Raw genomic sequence first — 21,458 nt, forward strand, 5'->3', positions numbered from 1 at the left:
CTCAGACAGCATGGTGAGCGCAACAAAGCCCCTTGCACTCGCCACGCTGCGCTCGCCACCTATTCTATTCTTCCTCTGTGGGGGTTGTGGACCCCCACGAGGGAAAATAGCGGGTGGCCGTCGGGCACCTGTCTGTCGGCGTTTTGACAGTCAGGATCCTGACATTGGGTAAATGACTGTCGGGCCCGCATCCGGCACCTCTGTATATAATCTAAAGCATGTTTGTGAATTGAGATACAGACACAAAGAAGCTTTTGGCATGTGTTGGTGTCGCATTGAGGGCATTCCCTAAATCTCACCCTCCCTCTATAAATACTAGAGATGAGAGGTTCAGATTACCTTAAATCCGAACGCATCTGAATTTAAGGGATATGATTCCGTCCTGGATGCAGCTCTGTGTTTCCTGATAGATTCTGATACGAAATCGAGTCAAAAACATCAGATACTCTTAGGTTTGGGATTCTATAAAAGGAAGCTGCAGTAATTAAGCATAGTTACCTCCCCTCCTGCATTCTGCAGGAGACTCCCTGAAATAGCAGCAATCACCCTCTCTCCCTCATTAGTCTAGCAATCTCCCTCATGTCACCTAGCCCACATTACACTGTTACATCATAGCTACCTCCCCTCCTGCATTCTGCAGGAGACTCCCTGAAATAGCAGCAATCTCCCTCTCTCCCTCATTAGTCTAGCAATCTCCCTCATGTCACCTAGCCCACATTACACTGTTACATCATAGTTACCTCCCCTCCTGCATTCTGCAGGAGACTCCCTGAAATAGCAGCAATCTCCCTCTCTCCCTCATTAGTCTAGCAATCTCCCTCATGTCACCTAGCCCACATTACACTGTTACATCATAGTTACCTCCCCTCCTGCATTCTGCAGGAGACTCCCTGAAATAGCAGCAATCTCCCTCTCTCCGTTATTAGTCTAGCAATCTCCCTCATGTCACCTAGCCCACATTACACTGTTACATCATAGTTATCTCCCCTCCTGCATTCTGCTGGAGACTCCCTGGCATAGCAGCAATCTCCCTCTCTCCGTTATTAGTCTAGCAATCTCCCTCATGTCACCTAGCCCACATTACACTGTTACATCATAGTTACCTCCCCTCCTGCAGGAGACTCACTGAAATAACAGCAATCTCCCTCTCTCCCTCATTAGTCTAGCAATCTCCCTCATGTCACCTAGCCCACATTACACTGTAACATCATAGTTACCTCCCCTCCTGCATTCTGCAGGAGACTCCCTGACATAACAGCAATCTCCCTCTCTCCCTCATTAGTCTAGCAATCTCCCTCATGTCACCTAGCCCACATTACACTGTTACATCATAGTTACCTCCCCTCCTGCATTCTGCAGGAAACTCCCTGACATAGCAGCAATCTCCCACTCTCCCTCATTAGTCTAGCAATCTCCCTCATGTCACCTAGCCCACATTACACTGTTACATCATAGTTACCTCCCCTCCTGCAGGAGACTCCCTGAAATAGCAGCAATCTCCCTCTCTCCGTTATTAGTCTAGCAATCTCCCTCATGTCACCTAGCCCACATTACACTGTTACATCATAGTTACCTCCCCTCCTGCATTCTGCAGGAGACTCCCTGGCATAGCAGCAATCTCCCTCTCTCCGTTATTAGTCTAGCAATCTCCCTCATGTCACCTAGCCCACATTACACTGTAACATCATAGTTACCTCCCCTCCTGCATTCTGCAGGAGACTCCCTGACATAACAGCAATCTCCCTCTCTCCCTCATTAGTCTAGCAATCTCCCTCATGTCACCTAGCCCACATTACACTGTTACATCATAGTTACCTCCCCTCCTGCATTCTGCAGGAAACTCCCTGACATAGCAGCAATCTCCCACTCTCCCTCATTAGTCTAGCAATCTCCCTCATGTCACCTAGCCCACATTACACTGTTACATCATAGTTACCTCCCCTCCTGCAGGAGACTCCCTGAAATAACAGCAATCTCCCTCTCTCCCTCATTAGTCTAGCAATCTCCCTCATGTCACCTAGCCCACATTACACTGTTACATCATAGTTACCTCCCCTCCTGCATTCTGCAGGAGATTCCCTGACATAGCAGCAATCTCCCTCTCTCCCTTATTAGTCTAGCAATCTCCCTCATGTCACCTAGCCCACATTACACTGTTACATCATAGTTACCTCCCCTTCCTGCATTCTGCAGGAGACTCCCTGACATAACAGCAATCTCCCTCATGTCACCTAGCCCACATTACACTGATACATCATAGTTACCTCCCCTCCTGCATTCTGCAGGAGACTCCCTGAAATAGCAGCAATCTCCCTCTCTCCCTCATTAGTCTAGCAATCTCCCTCATGTCACCTAGCCCACATTACACTGTTACATCATAGTTACCTCCCCTCCTGCATTCTGCAGGAGACTCCCTGAAATAGCAGCAATCTCCCTCTCTCCGTTATTAGTCTAGCAATCTCCCTCATGTCACCTAGCCCACATTACACTGTTACATCATAGTTATCTCCCCTCCTGCATTCTGCTGGAGACTCCCTGGCATAGCAGCAATCTCCCTCTCTCCATTATTAGTCTAGCAATCTCCCTCATGTCACCTAGCCCACATTACACTGTTACATCATAGTTACCTCCCCTCCTGCAGGAGACTCACTGAAATAACAGCAATCTCCCTCTCTCCCTCATTAGTCTAGCAATCTCCCTCATGTCACCTAGCCCACATTACACTGTAACATCATAGTTACCTCCCCTCCTGCATTCTGCAGGAGACTCCCTGACATAACAGCAATCTCCCTCTCTCCCTCATTAGTCTAGCAATCTCCCTCATGTCACCTAGCCCACATTACACTGTTACATCATAGTTACCTCCCCTCCTGCATTCTGCAGGAAACTCCCTGACATAGCAGCAATCTCCCACTCTCCCTCATTAGTCTAGCAATCTCCCTCATGTCACCTAGCCCACATTACACTGTTACATCATAGTTACCTCCCCTCCTGCAGGAGAGTCCCTGAAATAACAGCAATCTCCCTCTCTCCCTCATTAGTCTAGCAATCTCCCTCATGTCACCTAGCCCACATTACACTGTTACATCATAGTTACCTCCCCTCCTGCATTCTGCAGGAGATTCCCTGACATAGCAGCAATCTCCCTCTCTCCCTTATTAGTCTAGCAATCTCCCTCATGTCACCTAGCCCACATTACACTGTTACATCATAGTTACCTCCCCTTCCTGCATTCTGCAGGAGACTCCCTGACATAACAGCAATCTCCCTCTCTCCCTCATTAGTCTAGCAATCTCCCTAATGACACCCATCCCACATTACACTGTTACATCATAGTAACCTCCCCTCCTGCATTCAAAAGGAGACTCCCTGACATAGCAGCATTCTCCCTCTCTCCCTCATTAGTCTAGCAATCTCCCTCATGTCACCTAGCCCACATTACACTGATACATCATAGTTACCTCCCCTCCTGCATTCTGCAGGAGACTCCCTGACATAACAGCAATCTCCCTCTCTCCCTCATTAGTCTATCAGGCCCAGATGAAGTGAGCAGCGACACGCGCGTTGACCGTGTCCACCTAGTGATTGTACCCCATTGTCCTCCTATATGATTGCTTATTGATTACTTTTTGTCACACTGCACTGTCCAGTGGGCGGTGAAGGCACGTGGGTTCATTGCTAACCGTGCCTCCCCTCCCCCCACTCTACCTACGTCCAGACAGGAATTGGTGAATATTCACCTACCAGGTCTGTAGAGCAGGGACAGTTACACTCGCCGTCAGACCGAAGGCGTTACCCCGCTGGTGCCAGGACATTTGTCAGCATCAAGGGTGCGCTGTAATCCGGATCTGTCGGGGGTGACAGGGCTAGTATTCTAGTATTGGGAACTGCAGTTCAAAAGTGTGCACTTATGCTGAGAGACCGCAAGCATTTAACTCCTCGGATGCTAATTTATTTTATATGCATCATGTACATGCTATAACCTGGATCTCTTGGGTTTACTTATAAACCAGTCTGTTGGAAGGTCAGCTTGGTGGCACTTGTGATTTAAGAAAGTGATATATTACCACACTAGCTGATTACCCTCCAGACAGTTACTATTATATATTACCACCCAGCACACACGCAACACTGCTTCTAAACCCAGCAGACCTAGACTTATCAGATTAATATATCTCCCCATTGTAATTATATTCAACTCTTTACTAATAGTGTTGGAGTACCCAAGATACCAGAGGATTAGAACTCAATATTGCAATCAACAGGTTACTCAGATATAACACTATCACATGGGTAGAGTTTACTGATTTGTTTAGGTCTACAAAATACTCCCTATACAGTAAGACGCACTTCTGTGACAATTTAAACAAAAACAATAGGATAATACGACATTGGGGTCTCACTACGTGAGGAATCTTTTCCTCAATTTAAATTTTTTTTTTTCGTGTCATTTGTCTAATATGTATGTCTTTGGTTTTATATGTCGCTTTTTAAGTGAATAAATAAATAAAAGTTATATTTTATATAAAAAAAACTTCTTTATGGTGCACCACAAGAACGACAAGCTCAGTCTTTCCTTCTCCTTTTTGTGTCTTCTCTTGATCAACCTGACGTGAAACTTTAATACATATGTGTGTAAATTAATCTGAATCTATTTTTAAAAAGTGCTACGGCGCAGAGGCCCCGATTTTTTTACTCCAAGTTATGCTATTCTACATCTGTGATATTGGCACTTATTCAGATCTGATCGCAGAACAAATTTGTTCTCAAAATGGGCAAAACCATGTGCACTGCAGGTGGGGCAGATGTATCGGGGATCTATGTACATGCTCCGCTCCTAAATAGAATCTGCTCCCCCGCAGCGCCAACTCCTCCCTGCCACCTACTGGGCTGTGGTGGCATTGCTATTCCGCTGCATACACTTTGAGGAGCTGCCTGCTGTGTCTGGAATGCAAATAATCGCTGGGTGTCTTGCGCCAAATATATGCTAGGTGAATGAGGATAGGTCTGTACCCCTGCAGCCACAGCTATAAGCCCCAAAATACACAACAATAAAATGCATTAGAACATCTACATTTTGTTACAATCCCCGCCAGCATCTTGTAACTATCAGGAGCGCTCAAAGACAAAATACATGACAGGAAATTGGTTCCTATTTACTATTTGGGATTTCTGTCTTCTCCCTTTCCTTCAGGCTGCCTAAAATAATTTGGCTGACAAGTCGTTAGTGTCTCGGTGATTTTATTAGTTACTAGCTGACGCTGCATTCTCCTGAATATTGCTTAATCCCACATAGTACATCTGTGCCAGTAATATTGAGTTAGAAGTATATTGTAATTAAGACTGATGGGATCTGAATTTTGGAGGGGTGATAAATAGTGTGGGGAGGTCTAAGCTTGACCTGGCACCGAGTTAAATGTCATTCTGCTCCAGAGAAACTTTAGCCCCTCCATCCCCACAAATACTTACTCAAAAACAAATGCCAAATTCCGCCATTGTGCATGATTTACGCAGTGTATATGTGAGGTCAGAGTGCAGTGTTACAGTGCGACTAATGTGTTTTCCTTTGCTTTCTATTTTGTTTGTAACAGAGTAATATCCCAAAGTGATTCACTGGAAAGAATTCACAGTTATGCTTTTTCCAATCTAACCCATCTGACGGAATTGTAAGTCATTTTCTTCTGTAATTTTGTTTCTTATTTTTTAACTATTTACAGTATTTCATTATCCATACATTTAAAAAAAAACTCCATTGACCCCTTCAGTGGCAATCCTGAGAATTTTCTGGGCTGTGCCTCAGTGTCCAGTCTGGCAAGCCCGGAAAATTCTCGGGATTGCCACTGTTTACAGCCGGGTAGCGCTGCTGAGTTCAATCACTGAACTCAGGCAGCTTTGGTTTTTCCGGCTCCCTCCCCTCCACCGCGCCTCCTCCTCCCCCCTCCCCTCTGGGTTTTCTATTGAAGTCCCCGGCGCCGGCTTATGACAAGCCAGCTGCCGGGGACAGGGAGAGAGGGACGGGGCGTAGGGGCTCAGGTCCGGGTAGCGGCTGATTGACAGTTCAGCGGCGCTGCCCGGACCCTGGGAGGCAGTGGTGGGTTTTTTAAAGGGAGCGCTCCCCATAAAAAACTCACCCAGTGGGGAGCACTCCCCCCAAAAAAACCACCACTGAAGTGGTTAAAGAATAAATATAAATAGGCAAAAAAAAGTTCAGTAGTGAAAATGAGCCAAATTTTCTAACTGTTCCGCAAAATATTTTTGTCCATGACCCTACGCGTTTTGCCGGCCAGTCTAGCCACCCACGCAGCAGAAATGAAAGTACTGCCATAACAAAGGGTATATGAATGGAATACACGTAGTGGGGTATTCTGGTTCATTCACTCAGATGCGAATTTGCATCCTTCCGAGTGACCACGATCCCGCCTTGGGGATGGTGGGACGCCGGCCCGCCATTTGCAAGCTGTGTACATTTGCACTGGCTGCGAATGGATAATTTACATACTGTAAACATTCATTCGCAAGCCACTGGGACCCCACATCTTTCGATGGCCACATTTCCATCAAGGCTTCATTAGCATGAGAACACCCAATGTTCTCATGGGAACGCCCATGAATCACTGGGCATTCCCATATGTTAATGGGCCAGCCCGCCGACTCCCACCCACCCCCTCCCCGCCCTCCATTCGTAAGCATGGGCGGTGCGTTCACCCAGCGACCAGTTCGGTCGCCGTGGATGCACGCACCAAGCACATATGCAGAAATGCGCAATGCAAAAACATTGGCCCCGTGCGAACTCACGTGGGCCTGCAAATGGACCAGAATAAGGTCCATAGTCATATGTGTGATCGCACTGTACCAAGTGATCCGTCTCCGCCTCGATATATTGGTCCTTATACGATCATTGGTGTCCTCTCTACCCTTGCATATAGGGGCCGATTTTCCCATTGTGTTAGTAGTAATCCGTAAGCAGGTCAGAATTGGCCCCATAGGCTCAAGCTTCCACCTACCCTACGCATCCCTTCTATATTTCCTGGTTAAAGCCTTTGGTACTTAATCGTTTCCAAACAACGTCTCCCAAAACCCACATAGTACGCTCTCACCAGCTAGCGGAATTCAAAGTCAAGAAAAATAAATATTGGACTCTTCAAGTGCCGTTTCTGAGCCGGTCAGGTGATCTGTCTTAGCCTACCAGCTTCAGTCCATCTCCTTCCAGCCAATCCCCGATGGGTTTAAAGCTGCAACTTATATGACAGCCGCGCTGTGTGTATAGAGCCTAACTCAGAGATGGAATGTACTGTATTATAGTTTATTAATGCCACAGATCAGAGCTATGTGTTGCTCAGAGATGAAATTGGGGGCATAGCCTGGAGGCAAGGGGGGTGGCCTACAAATTGCATCACTCCTGCAAGGCCACACTCCCGTTTTGCCACTGGGGGTGCATGGCTAGCAGCTCTTTAAAGCTATGGCCATCCCCCAGCCCCTCTACCTGCAGGAATAGAAACTGTGCACGCGTGCGGTGGGCCACTGCCAGCCCCGGTAGGGACGCGGGTATGTCCCCAGAAAAATGTAGTCTTCACTGCGCATGCGCATAATCGCTTAAGCACATTCGCAGGCCACCAACATCGGTCCCCATTGCAAATTCACAACAAGCCGATCAAACTAGATGGACCCCCCAAGTTCTGTGCAAAAAACAGGGATGTGGGGACATGAGTGACCGACTGGTCTTCCATTGAGCTCCCAAGGAATCCGTCATCCGAATTGCCACTTGATTTGTCATTTTTCTAAATGTGATTCATCGCATGTGAAAGGACTCCCGGGGAGCTGCGGGGGGAGTTCAAGGGAAGTCGGATGCGATACATCGACAGCTGCAGATACGATAATCTTGTGCGCAGCACATCCAGCCCCTTACCCCCATGTGCATGGGCGATACGGCCCAATTTCTAGGCCCCATCCTTCCTACATTGTATCAGAAGTGTAAAGAGTAAAAGAGTAAATCTAAAACACATTGAAAGATGTATTATAATGAAACAACTGCCCTAAAGTCCTTGTGCATCACAAATGTAATCTCCGATCTTTTTTTATAAAGACATTTTAGTCCGAATTAATTAAAAACAGCACAATAGCCCCATAACAAAGTCAACCTGTCCACACATTAGAAACAACCAAAGCAAATATGATAAAAGCCAAGAATCCTTGGGACTACTTGTCACCACCGGCTAATCCCAGTTCGTTATTTTCGGAATACGCTTGTGATCGTTTCGTGCTGAAGGAGAATCCCAGCTGGGCTCAGATCTTATTCTGGTGTTCATAGCGTATTCTGCAATTGTAGAGATGCTGAATTTTGTTATTTTGAATGTTGAAATTCTTAATATATACCGCATGAATTACCCTTAATAGAGGTAAACAAATTCAAATTGTCTGTGCAGATTATTTTGTTAATTAGAAAGTCCCCTTTATGGCCCCCATACATTAGCGGACAAGTTGGACCTATTTTTGCCTGAGCTCCCCCAGCAAATGGGACATGGAAAATTCCGGGGAGCTGCGGGGGCAGGAGAAAATAGAACTACAGTACCTGGGCAGCGGGGGATCCGGGCTGCGTGAAGCGCCCGGGGGCTGTGGGTGCAGCTGCGGAGCGGGCAGCCTGCAGTGTCCGGGAAACGCTGAGTGAGTGGACACTGTGGACAGCAGTGGCAGAATTTGAAAATTCAAAAAATAGGCCGGCCACTGATTGGCTGAGAGAGAAAGAGTTCCCAGGCGCTTCACGCTGCCCAAGATTTTGCCCGCGTTTTGTGTTCCCCGCCCCCTTCACATAGGTGTGTGCCAACGGTGATATCAGCCCGAATTGGATAAGTGTATGGGCACTGAGTGTTACATATGGTCTAGGTACATTTGAAACAAAGAAGTAGTGAATAGGAAAAACACAGCGCTCAATGTAAACTATGTTAACAAGGTGTTAATGAACCCTGTATGTGAACAGATTTCAAAGATACAAACCAGATCGAGCTTAGCAGGGTCGACAGGTGTATTGCATACAATGCTCCAGATCTATCCAATCCACATTCACACTATTTAAAAGCACAGGGGAGATATAATAAAAAGCAACATGGTGCAGGTCAATAAAGTAAAACAAATATTTAATCTGACAATTGCACTTACAATAAAGTGACTTGATATAAAAGCATGAACAGTGTGTCACTGGCAAAAACAGCAGGCATGCGATGTCATCAGGATCGTCCTTCAGTCTGGGTCCCTTGGTCTGGGGGCAAGGGGGGCTTAGTCCAGGATTGTCCTCTGCTTCACAGCTGTTCCCACAGGTCCACACGTCAGGCTGGTGTTTAAAAAGCACGCTTAAACGCGTTTTCGGAAAGTTCTTCCTTCGTCAGAAGCGTGACTAACAGGTCCATAGTGGGGCATACATAAACCCCTGTCAATTAAAATACAAGATGTTCATTGGCCGCTAGTCGGCATCCAGCATCCGGCCCCCGTGCCCAGCAGCATGGTGGTGCGTTCCACCTACAGGAAGTGCGCGGCCACTTGTCTTCCAAAGACAGGAAGCGCATCACCGCTTCACTCACTCACAGGGATCTGCGCAGAAAACGATGGCTGTGTGTGCCAAAGCACTCGCGCTTGCGTTCAACTGTAGATAGTGACCTTTAATCCTTTATGGACCATAAAATTACGCCTGGCAGGGAAAGCGGAGGCTGTTTACATCAAAAAGTATAAAAAACCACCAGAAAAATTTAGTGACCCTAGGGCCACTCCGTAGCGCTAGTCGTGCTAGATCTCCAATTCCCAAAAGGTAATTTGCAATTACCCCCAACGGGTGTATAATCAGCAATGTAAAAAAGTATACATAGATCTGTCACTTGACAGGAGCAGTAATTTATTTAATTATTTATTTATTTATTTATTTATTTAGCTGGGCAGGATTATCGCTGCTTCTTATACAGGGAGTGCCGATCCCTTATATTGTACAAGGTGTAAAGGTCTGACACTTATCCTTTACACCCTGTTTTTTTTTTTGAATCAAGTATTTTTTTATTCGTTTTTGAAAATTTGCATGTAAAACAATTACATAACTTACTAAACAGAAAAAAAAAAAAATAATACTAATAAACAAATATTACATCAAAACTGCTTCCTAATTTTGCAATAAAACTGAAAATAAAAGTAAATATGGGTTAGATCATATAAAGTTGAAATATCATAACCCAACACCAAAATCATATCTGATATACAGGTTACCACAGCCAGTGATCAAAAAGGGAAAAACAGGTGTATCTTGGTAGTCTAAGGTGATACTACGCCGTGGATAGAAATACAGCTGCACTTTGTTTTGATTGCGCACTCACGTGGTTAATCCTTCTTTCTTGTATACATTTGAAATAAAACAAATATTTTTTTTTTATTGCAGAATTATCCAGAACACAAAACACCTGGTCCATATTGGAAAAGGAGCCTTTGCAAATCTACAAAACCTAAAATACTTGTAAGTTTAATTTTCTTTAATGCATATAAATAATTGTAAAAATGTATCTACAGCACAATCTGAGCACAGGTGACTGATTTAGTACCTCAATCCTTTTTATTTATTTATGCTTAACCATAGTATCCTTAAAACCTGAACTGGTAGGGTGCTTTGCAGACAGAGGGGTACATTTACTAAGATGGGAGATCTATTAATGGGAAGAACCATGGTCTAAGAGGTTAGTTTTCTACAAGCTGATGTAGCCATTATGATTGACATCTTACTGATCTCTATCTCTGGGTAAGTGCTCCTGCACGATCTCCTGACCTCTCCAACCAGGTCAACTGACTGGCGACCATCGATGATCGGTATGGAGGGGGAATTTGTGAATGCCATTGACCTGATATATGAGGCCTTTAGTAAGAGATAAGTACTCGGAGAAGCATCTGGACTTGTTGCAGTGGTGGGTCTTGTTGAATGTAGGTATTCAGATGAGCAGTGTTAATACGGGTCCATTAATCAACAAGTTTTAGCTATTTAAATATCTTTGGGTATGATAAATGGTTCTCCAGCCAATCTTCCCCAAACTGTCATTTTTTTAAACACATGACAGTTGGGGACAGTTTGGCTGGTGCACCATTAATCATACAGAAAAAGTTTTAAATAGCTAAAACTTGTGGATAAATTAGTTTGTTCATTAAAGACGGTATGCCCAAGTGGTCTTGCATGTAGGCTCCGGCAGGGCTTGGTTAGGCTGTTGGAGGGAGTCAAGCTGTGGGAGATTAAGGTTTAGGTAGTGGTGGGGTGGGAGAGAAAGCTGTTGAGATGCCGCTGAATGTACTTCTACTAATCCAGCAAAATATATAATCTGGCACAGTACTGGAACCAAAAGTGGCGGAAAATGTATGGTCAACCAGGTGGCAATCTTATAAGGAGACTCCTGGTCACTTCAGCCTATGGCATGGCAATCGCCATTGTATTTTTTTTTAAATAATTTTATTACATTTGCAGCAGTTTTAAAATAAAAGTTTTTAACATGGAATAACAATACTTTGAATTACAAATAAAGGACATTCTCCAATGGAATACAAGAATTCTCTTCTTTTACAAACGTTCCCTGTTGGATTACAAAGAAGAATTCCTGTTAGATAACGAATGAAGGATATTTCCTAGTTTACAAATTGTTCCCATGAGTTTAATAAATGCTTACTCATTTTATTCATGAATCACAAGAAGAATGATTCCTATTAGACTACACGTTTAATCGCCTTGGACTACAAACCAAGATGATTTGTGTCAGACACCGGGCCTGTATTATGTTCTTTAAAAGAATCCTGTACACATTCTTTATGGATGTCGGTATGCAATTTCTTTGACATTAAAAGTTTAACTTCAAATTAAAGGTGCAATAATGTGACCACGGAAGAGTGGTTAGCCCGTACAAGCCTATCTACGGAAACCTTCGTTGACACGTAGGGTGTGATGGCATGAAGCAAAAAGAGTTGAGAATTAGACTAGAAGAGAAGTGGCCCATCACAACCAATCAAGTGGGAGGTAGCATTTACGAAGAACATTCTATAAAATGATAGGTACAAGTAGATTGGTTGCTTTGGGCAAATTCTCTACTGTGCCTTTTTTTCACTCTTGAAAAGTCTAGCCTTTGGTTGTTGGTGTCCTCTCTAGAAACAAAGCCGCACACTCACTGAAGCCTTATTTTATCCAGAAGCAGTCCAAGCTGTCTGGCCCTGAGGATGAAGAATTGTGGGTAGCCATGTGCTGCCTTATTTTAATAAAAGTACACAGCATTTCCAATCAATTAAAAGAAAAAAGGGTACTTGTTTCCTAGCACGGCCACACCGATTCAGATCGGGGTGGTCGTGTCGGAAAAATCGGGTCGATCGCATCGCATGCGATTTGGTCGCATGCGATGCGATCGACGCGACCGACCGATTTTTGACCCGATTTTTTTCATTGAATCCAATGTAAATTGGGTCCCTGGGACCCAATTTTACATTGGATTCAATGAAAAAAATTCCCAACCCCCCCAAATTTAAGCGCGTTAACCCCAGGCCACGATAGACGCCAACCCGAAGCGTGGCGAGCGCAGCGAGCCCGCGAGGGGCGGCGGTACGCGTCCTCCGACCTTTTCATGCCCTACTATCCACGTCGGCGTGGAGTGAGAATAGAATAGTGTGGCGAGCGCAGCGAGCCACCGAGCCCGAAGCGTGGCGAGCGCAGCGAGCCCCGCGAGGGGACGCGGATACCTTCACAGTTATACGCGTCCCCTTGCGGGCTTCACAGGTGTCCGTGGCGACGCGGACACCTGTGAAGCCCGCGAAGGGACGCGTTTACCTGTGAAGGTATCCGCGTCCCCTCGCGGGGCTCGCTGCGCTCGCCACGCTTCGGGCTCGGTGGCTCGCTGCGCTCGCCACACTATTCTATTCTCACTCCACGCCGACGTGGATAGTAGGGCATGAAAAGGTCGGAGGACGCGTACCGCCGCCCCTCGCGGGCTCGCTGCGCTCGCCACGCTTCGGGTTGGCGTCTATCGTGGGGTGACGACGGGGACTTCTATAATGTGAAATGGGTCATTATGGCCCATTTCACATTTTTTCACATTTTTACAGCATTTCAATGTTAAAATTTTTTTTAACATTGAAGCCTATGCAAAAATCGGGTGCATCGCGTCGCATCGCGTCGGGACCAATGTTAATGGTCCCGACCGACGCGATGCCCCCGATATTTTACCTTTCCCGACAAGATTTCAATGTTAAAATTTTTTTTAACATTGAAGTCTATGGAAATATCGGGGGCATCGCGTCGGTCGCGTCGGGACCAATGTTAATGGTCCCGACCGACGCGATGCCCCCGATATTGGCCCTTATTCTGATCGGTGCGGATATTCCCGCATTCTTACGGTGCGGTCCGCACGCCACGGTGTTTTGCCGCGTGCGGCCATCGTCCGTAGAAACGCCCACGTGTCCTCCGCATTCGGACGGACTCACTCTTTAAGAACAGGGCGTGTTTACGGACGACATACAAACCATGCGTGTGCGGGAGAAACACTCCGATTCGGCACGGTATTACTGAGTATTACAGAGTATGCTCGGAAATACCGCATCCGAACGGGAGCCAAGCGGTGCTACCGCCCGTAAGCGGAGTATTTACGCCAAACAACCCACTATTATGTATCTTCTGCAATACATCACATGACCCACTTATTCAATTACCTATCCTCATAAAAAACTTCTTATTTTGAATTGGAATCAATTAGATGCCAATATATCCTTACAAGCATGCCTAACACATGCATTGCACACATTAACCCTTACAGCAATTGAAGTGCAATGGTTTCAATTAAAGCACTGACAAGCGTCCTATTAGTGAGTAATGAGTAAAGGAGTAGATTCTATTGGGTTCAGGTGTTAATGGTTGTAGTCATTAGGCGTACGTTCGCCTACCGCATGAACGAGTGGTGTCCGCAAAGCAATAGTACACTTGTGGACACCGCACATTTCTGCCCTTTTTGATCGCGTGCATTCGGAGTGGTTTCCGAATGTACGCCCCCCAACATAAGTGTACTCCCCCGTGTCCGCCCATGTTTCCGCCCCGTTTTGCCCACTTTGAAACTACGCCCATGTGTCATTCCGCATGACGCCCATAATACGCCCCTATTTCCCGAATAATAGCGGTGAACAGTTCTGGACGGGATCTGGCCGAACTGGTACCGAGTCAAGGCGTGGCACATGCGCGTTGCGTTCTCCACGCATGCGCAGACGCCGTAAAGACGCGATCCGAAAGTATGCGGTAAAGTCCGCGTCAATCAGAATAAGGGCCATTGTCTCCTAGCCGGCTAAATGGACCTGATTTCAAAAGAAATCGGGTCCATCGGGGGTAATCGTGTCCCTTAATTAAGGGACACGATTACTTAAGATTGTGGCCGTGCTAGGAAACAAGTACCGAAAAAAGGATTGTATATGTATTGTAGCTGAGAATCTGAGTCACCGACATGAACTGGGAAAACTCCAAGCCGCTTGCATCCTGCAAACATTAGCAAACACACGTGATCATCTCCAGTGCTTACTGTATTACCCTCAGGGATACTACATGTGAAACGCGTTACTAACACATGCGCAAAATGAAGCGATAACCACCATAATGTCCATATTTAGCCATCATTACCTATTATTACCGCCATTCAGCATTTTCCAAGTGAATCTGTTTATAACAGCAGTTGGAGGCTCCTACCTCATAGGAGGGGTGCTGCCACTGGCCAAACTGCCAGCACCCCCCCCCCCCCCCAAAGAATCCAAATTAGAATACAAGGCAAAGCAGGGAGTGGCTTTCTACAAGAAGGCAGTTCTCAGCCTATTGCACCCTGGACTGGCAGTCCTGGAGGGAGCAAACACCTCCCAATGGGACAGCCTTTACTGGCAGGTTGGACTAACAATAGGAAGCCATAGTGGAGCAAGTGCAGTCTCACGGACTGCATCCGGCTTCACGACGGCTGAGCACAGTGGCAGATTTTACCTGGGGGCCGCATTCCAAAACTACCACTGGAGAACACTCTGCATGCTTTTAGTGTGCTTTTCGCTGCGAAACATGAGAAGCTTACTGCTCACGACCAGTTCTGAACAGGGCTGCCGAGAGGGGAGGGGAAACGGGTACTAATTACCCGGGCTTGCTGGAGGGGCCCTGGTCCGCCAACACCCCCCCCCCCCTTCCCCCTCCATCCCTCCCGAGCACCAGCAGTACACACCTACAGTATGAAAATTTTGGGGGGTGTGGCCTAATTGTGGGATTAGGACACACCCCCAACATTTTACCAGGGGCCGGCATACAGTACCTCTTGGTGGCCCTGGGCCTGAATCAGGCCCAGTATTAGCACATTTGCAATATTAAGCAAAAACTTGCTGTAGATTAATAATTAATAACAAGACAATGCACTCTATGTATTACAAGTCACAGAGGAGTTAACAGAGGAGTTAACAGAACTTATTAAAGACAGATCATATCACCATCTTTATGACCTAGAGTAAAATAACTCAGTAACAAAGAAAACGTGAAAAGAAATACAACACATCAGTACGTGCGCTGCTGTTCAGCTTCTATGATCATTTTCCATTGTTCACTGTTAATCTAATTAATTTGGCCCAGTACACTGTAGCAGGTCCTGGTTTGTATTGCAGTGTCTCGCTTTTATACCTTCCACTATTATCCCTGCACACCCACTACCGTGTTACTCATTACCCCTTGAAGTTAAAAATTGTCCTTTTAATCATAAAATAGAGTGTACAGAACGCTTAAAAAAGAAACCAGCCTGGTGACTGGGAATCATCAAAAGGTTGCCGGCGGCAACGGGCTCTATTAGCACAGACACAACATCTGTCACTTTCAGCTCATTCATTTCACAACCTGATAGGCTTCATGGAAATCTACATTAAAAAAAAGAGCAATTTGTGTGTGTGCGTGTGTGCGTACGTGCATATGTGCATGCATGTGTGTATTATTATTATTATTACATTTTATTTAGAAGACGCCACAAGTGGTTGGCGGCGCCGTACATAGGCCACACAGAGTACACGGAATTAAACATTGCAGTAACTGAGAAACGACAACAGAGCACCAGTAACAAATAGCAGCACAACTCTCAGTACACAATACAGCTGAGATGTAGGGAAGCAGAGGAGTTGTTCAAGTACTACCGGGGGGGGGGGGGGGGGGGTTGCCATTGCAAGAGATGAATGATGCGGGAATAGACAGTCACTGATTAGGAGTGCTGTAATTGAAGGGGGAGAGGAGAGGTCTGTGAGATGAGGAGGGAGGACGGCCCTGCTCCAAGGATCTTACAGTGTAGAGGGAGGGGGAGGCAGACAGGTGACATGAGGTGGAGGGCAAGTAGGCCTGAATGAGCATGGATGGGGTGGCTAAGACATGAGGCAGCAGGTAGGAAGAGCGGCCTAGGTGGCCGCACTGAAAGGGTCGACAGTGCAGCAGAGGCTTTGTGGAGGCGTGGCCTGGAGGTGCATGGAGTAAGCAGCAGCATGCTGTAGCTCCTACATATATATCCTAATCGCCATCCTGATTCCCTGAAAAGCAAGACATTTACCCCTAACAAAGAGCCTGATATACGGATACCTGGTCTCTGTTTGGTGCTGACGCTGGATGCTGAACGGACGCAGAGTCTGCACCTTTTGCCGGCGTGTGTGGGGGAGCAAGATCCGAGACGGACCCGACTTCCCGCTGACGCGGCGGCTGGGTCACTGGCCGGGCGGACGTACGTGGAGGCGGTGAGGACGGGGCGGTGAACTGGAGCGTCCCTTGCGCCCTCTTCACCCTGAGACCAGTCAAACTCTCCTCCGCTGACCTCTGAAAATCTCCCTGTACGCGGAGTCTGTTACCGTTTGCCGGCGCGTGTGGGGGAGCGAGATCCGAGACGGACCCGACTTCCCGCTGACGCGGCGGATGTGCTACCGGCCGGGCGGACGCACGTGGAGGTGGTGAAGACGGGGCAGTGAACTGGAGTGTCCCCTGTGCCCTCTGCACCCGGAGACCAGCCGTACACCCGGAGACCAGCCGAGCATACACCCGCTGACTCCTGGAGAATTGCCCGCACACCCGCTGGTTGACCACGGTGAGAGGGAGACACAATCTGTGTGACGGGCACTGCTGGTGAGAGACACCCTGGGCAGTGTAATATTGGGCTATATCTGACTACAGTTCTATCTGGGTCGTGTGCCTTGAGCCCTGTGTACAGCTGGCGCAGCTCCTCTCCTGTCCCTTAAAAAGTCCCCGCAAGGCCTGCTATCTATGCCTGCTATCCATGACTGCAGCTGCAGCTAAAACCTCATAGTTATAGTCTGCAGATTATCCACCTAGATCGAGACTGTACTTTTCTCTGAGCAGATATAGTATCTGTATACACAATAAAAGGTGTCCCTATTTGGCATATGGAAATCCTGCATATACTGTTACAGTATTGATTGAAGCTCTCCCCAATCCTATAGGTTCCCTCTGGGACCTGGTTTTGAACCCTGAGTACTTCAGACGTGGCTTTCTAAACTAAGCAGTGCTCTTCCCCCATTTCCTCAGCTGGAAATCTAATCCAATAGCCTGCAGAATATTGGCCTCCAGGACGGAACTGTGTTTTATTCTGAATTTGTCACTCAGAGATTTGTATACAATATAAACGCATCTGTTTCCTCCCCCTGCTGTCCCCTGGAAACTCTACCTGCTGACATCAGTTTAGTCTTTAAGAGGTGACAACCGTGAGTGACGCCCAGCGGACTTGGTACTATCTGTTGGTGGGGCCCCTGGCTATAGTTGTGGCTCTTGGATCTCGGAGGTGATTCCCCCGGACTTGGAGAGGCTTCTATGACTTAGTGTCTGATCGTGACATCGGCATATATTGTGAGTAACTCTTATGACCTCTGCTACAAGTCAAGACTTCAGGAGGTGAGATATACTGTATAATTATTGACTGTGAAATATACAAGGCATTAAGGAGAGATCTGGGGAACATTGTGAGAGTGGACCCCCCTTGTGCGGGCGACTGTTAAAGAGAAGCTAAGTTAACTACCCTCTCCCTCCCCCGAACTGACATACATCACCCTCCATTGATACCACCTGAACAAAACATATCCCCCCTTAAACATGGGGAAAACTTCTGCAACTGTAGCAGCGGCAGCAAAATTAGAAAAGTATGCACGTAACACGCAGACCTCTAAAACGGCATCACAAAGTGTACCCAGTTCTCCCTCCTCTCGTATAGAACTGGATACCTCAACCATTGAGCCTGCACAGTCGACACAGCAGATTTTACAGGCCATAAATGCATCTGAGCAAAGGGTAACAGAAAAGATTGGCCAAGTTCAAGCAGAGGTGTCTTTACTGAGACAGGATATGCAAAGCATCAGGGAAAGGGTGCAGGAGACAGAAATCCGCATTTCCCAATTAGAAGATAATACTGTCCCCTTAACTAAAAAGGTGGAGAGTCTCTCCCAGCAAATTGTGAACATCCAGACCAAAATGCTGGATATGGAGGGGAGAGCAAGGCGAAATAACATCCGCATAGTTGGGCTCCCGGAGAGGGTAGAGGGAACAGATGCAGAAAAATTCATTGAACAATGGCTTACGCAAATATTTCCAAAGGATGCGTTCACTCAGCAATTTGCCATAGAAAGAGCGCACAGGATACCGACAAGACCGCTACCCCCAGGAGCTCCACCAAGAACCCTAATAGCTAGGCTATTACACTACAAAGATAGAGACACTATTATGAGATTGGCCCGGGAAAAGGGTGTAATTATGTATGACAGCCAAAAAGTGTCATTTTATCCAGATTTTGCTACAGAAGTGCAAAAAAACAGAGCCAGCTTTATACAAATTAAAAGACGTCTTCGAGACTTGAATATAAAATACTCAATGATATTTCCTGCACGACTGCGTGTAATACATGAGAACGACACGCACTTCTTTACATGCCCTAAAGAAGCCGAAGACTGGCTGGAAAAGAATAAGCACGTCTGACATCCTAATAAAAACTGTTAGAGGGTAAACATTGAATAGAGAGGGAGGGAGGAAGAAGGGGGAAAGGATAGTAAGATTTAATTTCTCCCCTTTCCCCCCCCCCCCCTTTTTTTTTTTTTTTTTTCTTCTTTTTCCGCTGTTGTTTCCCGTATCCTACTTCCCATGCACATGATATAATGGAAATTAGTATGCATTAGGGTTAGGGTCCCATTTCTCCTTTTCCCTCTCCTTCCTGTAATTATTATTATTTATTTTCTCTCCCTTTTTCTTTCTTTTTTTTTTTTTTTTTTTTTTTTTTTTTTCTTTTTTTTTTTTCCTTTCTCATCTCCTTCTCTCTCTCTCATAGGATGAATAACAGGGTAAATTAAAAAAAAAAAAAAAAAAAAAAATGTGTGGGAGCCTCCATGTGCTAATATAGCCATGGGAATCAGTAGGTTCCTTTACTTCTGGGGGAAATAGTTTAAAGTGTAGTATGAGGGGCTCCAGGTATACCTTAAGGGCTAAGGCTGTACAGGGTGGGTTAGGGTGGGGGGAGGGGTTGGTGTATGTTGTGTATATGTTTGTAAATGTGTATGTGCATAAAACAGGTCAACAGAAGGAAACGGCTAAAACAATGTATAATGTAACCAATGTAAAACAAAGTGGTATATACCAGTATATGCTTAGCTATGTATTTTATATGCTAGTGTTCAGTTTAGTGTGTATACCGTGTGTAAAACAGGTTAACAGAAGGAAACGGCTAATACAATGTATAATGTAACCAAGGTAAAACAAAGTGATAGATGCCAATATATACTTAACTATGTATTTAATATGCTAGTACTCAGTTTAACGTGTATACGAGGCTGGACCAGGTGGAAAAGAGGGTATGAATGACCAGCTCGAGGGGATAGGTTTTCTGAGCTGGAACGTCAGGGGACTTAATAATAAAATAAAAAGATCTTTAGTGATGTCCCAGCTCAGGAAATATAAAGCCGACATTGTTTGCCTCTTAGAGACACACTTGTGTGGGGATAAAACAGAGACATTAAAAAAGCCATGGGTGGGCTCAATGTATCACTCTACATTCACCAATAATGCTAGGGGTGTAACAGTGCTAATAAAGAAATCTATAAAATGTCAAATCGAAACCAGCATTATAGACCCCTATGGTAGATTTGTATTGTTGAAGGCCGTTGTAAACCATAGACCCTTAAAGATACTGGCAATTTATATCCCCCCTCCATATAATAACGAGATAATGCGAAAGGTAATGGCATTTATTGCAGAATCCCCTGAAATACCAGTAGTATGTATGGGAGACTATAATAACATAATGATTAATGAATTAGATAGATGGAAAGCAACTAGAGGTCAAATGCAATTTTCAGGTAAAGCCCAAGTAACTGCGTTTTCTAAATTAATACAAGAGATGGGCCTAATAGATATTTGGAGGGTTAGGAACCCAGAGGTTCTCCAGTTCTCCTGCTATTCCCCCACGCACAATACTTTCTCCAGAATAGATATGTTCCTGATATCCCCTTCCCTTGCCCCTGCGGTAATTAAAGTAGAACATCTATCTAAAGGAATATCGGACCACTCACCTATACATCTAAGAATTGATTTAAATCAGGATCGAGGCAAAACAGCATGGAAATTAAATCCATACTGGCTAGAGATAATAGACAGAAATAAAGAAATGCAGCAGGAGCTGGAGTATCATGTGGAGGACAATAAAATGCATCATAGTTTGGAAATACGACATGACACTCTGAAAGCAGTACTAAGAGGACTATGTATAAAAAGAATATCAGAAATCAAAATAAACAGTAGAAGAAAAGAGAAGGAGCTAGAGACTAAATTCCATCAGTTAGAAAAGAACTATATTAACTCCAGGTTATTAAGTGCTAAGACAGAGATGATAGATGCAAGAGATGAGTGGGTAGATTTTCTATTTAATAAATCCAAAAGGAAGATACAATTCAGTAGGCATAACCAATACTTTCAATCTGAAATAGGGGGAAATCAGTTGGCATATCTTGCCAAAAATGGAAACAACTGTAATACAATTTCTGGTATTAAAAATCAACAGGGTAAAATATGCTATGCGGGTAAGGAGATAGTGGAGGTGTTCCGCCGGTATTATGCCAATCTGTATGAGTCTGGAGAAAAATGTACGCAAGTGGAACTACAGGAATATCTGAGATACATTTCAGTGCCCTCTTTGACAACGGAGGATGCAGATGCCCTGGAAGTTCCTTATACTAAAGAAGAGGTAGCAGCGGCTATTTCCTCTCTTCCCTCTGCGAAAGCACCGGGGAGAGATGGAATACCTACAGAATTGTATAAAAAATATGCAGATTTTTTTGTGCCTTATTTGACAGACCTATTCAATTCTTTGTTGGAATGGGGCTCTCTTCCCCCCACGATGTTGGAAGCAACAATCATATTGATACTGAAGAAGGAAAAGGATCCACTTTCTCCA

General features: G+C 45.6%; 1 protein-coding gene across 2 annotated transcripts in view; it reads left to right on the forward strand.

Annotated features, from left to right (window-relative positions):
- Positions 1–21,458, forward strand: part of LHCGR (luteinizing hormone/choriogonadotropin receptor) — a 132,267-nt gene that overhangs the window by 66,536 nt on the left and 44,273 nt on the right. For both annotated transcript variants that reach the window (XM_083175275.1, XM_083175274.1), the window contains 2 exons: positions 5,592–5,666; positions 10,412–10,486. In XM_083175275.1, the coding sequence (XP_083031401.1) occupies positions 5,592–5,666; positions 10,412–10,486 (150 nt within the window). The remainder of the gene's footprint in view (positions 1–5,591; positions 5,667–10,411; positions 10,487–21,458) is intronic.

The sequence above is a fragment of the Crinia signifera genome, chromosome 3 (assembly GCF_055691185.1).
Source record: "Crinia signifera chromosome 3, ASM5569118v1, whole genome shotgun sequence".
Lineage (NCBI taxonomy): Eukaryota > Metazoa > Chordata > Amphibia > Anura > Myobatrachidae > Crinia > Crinia signifera.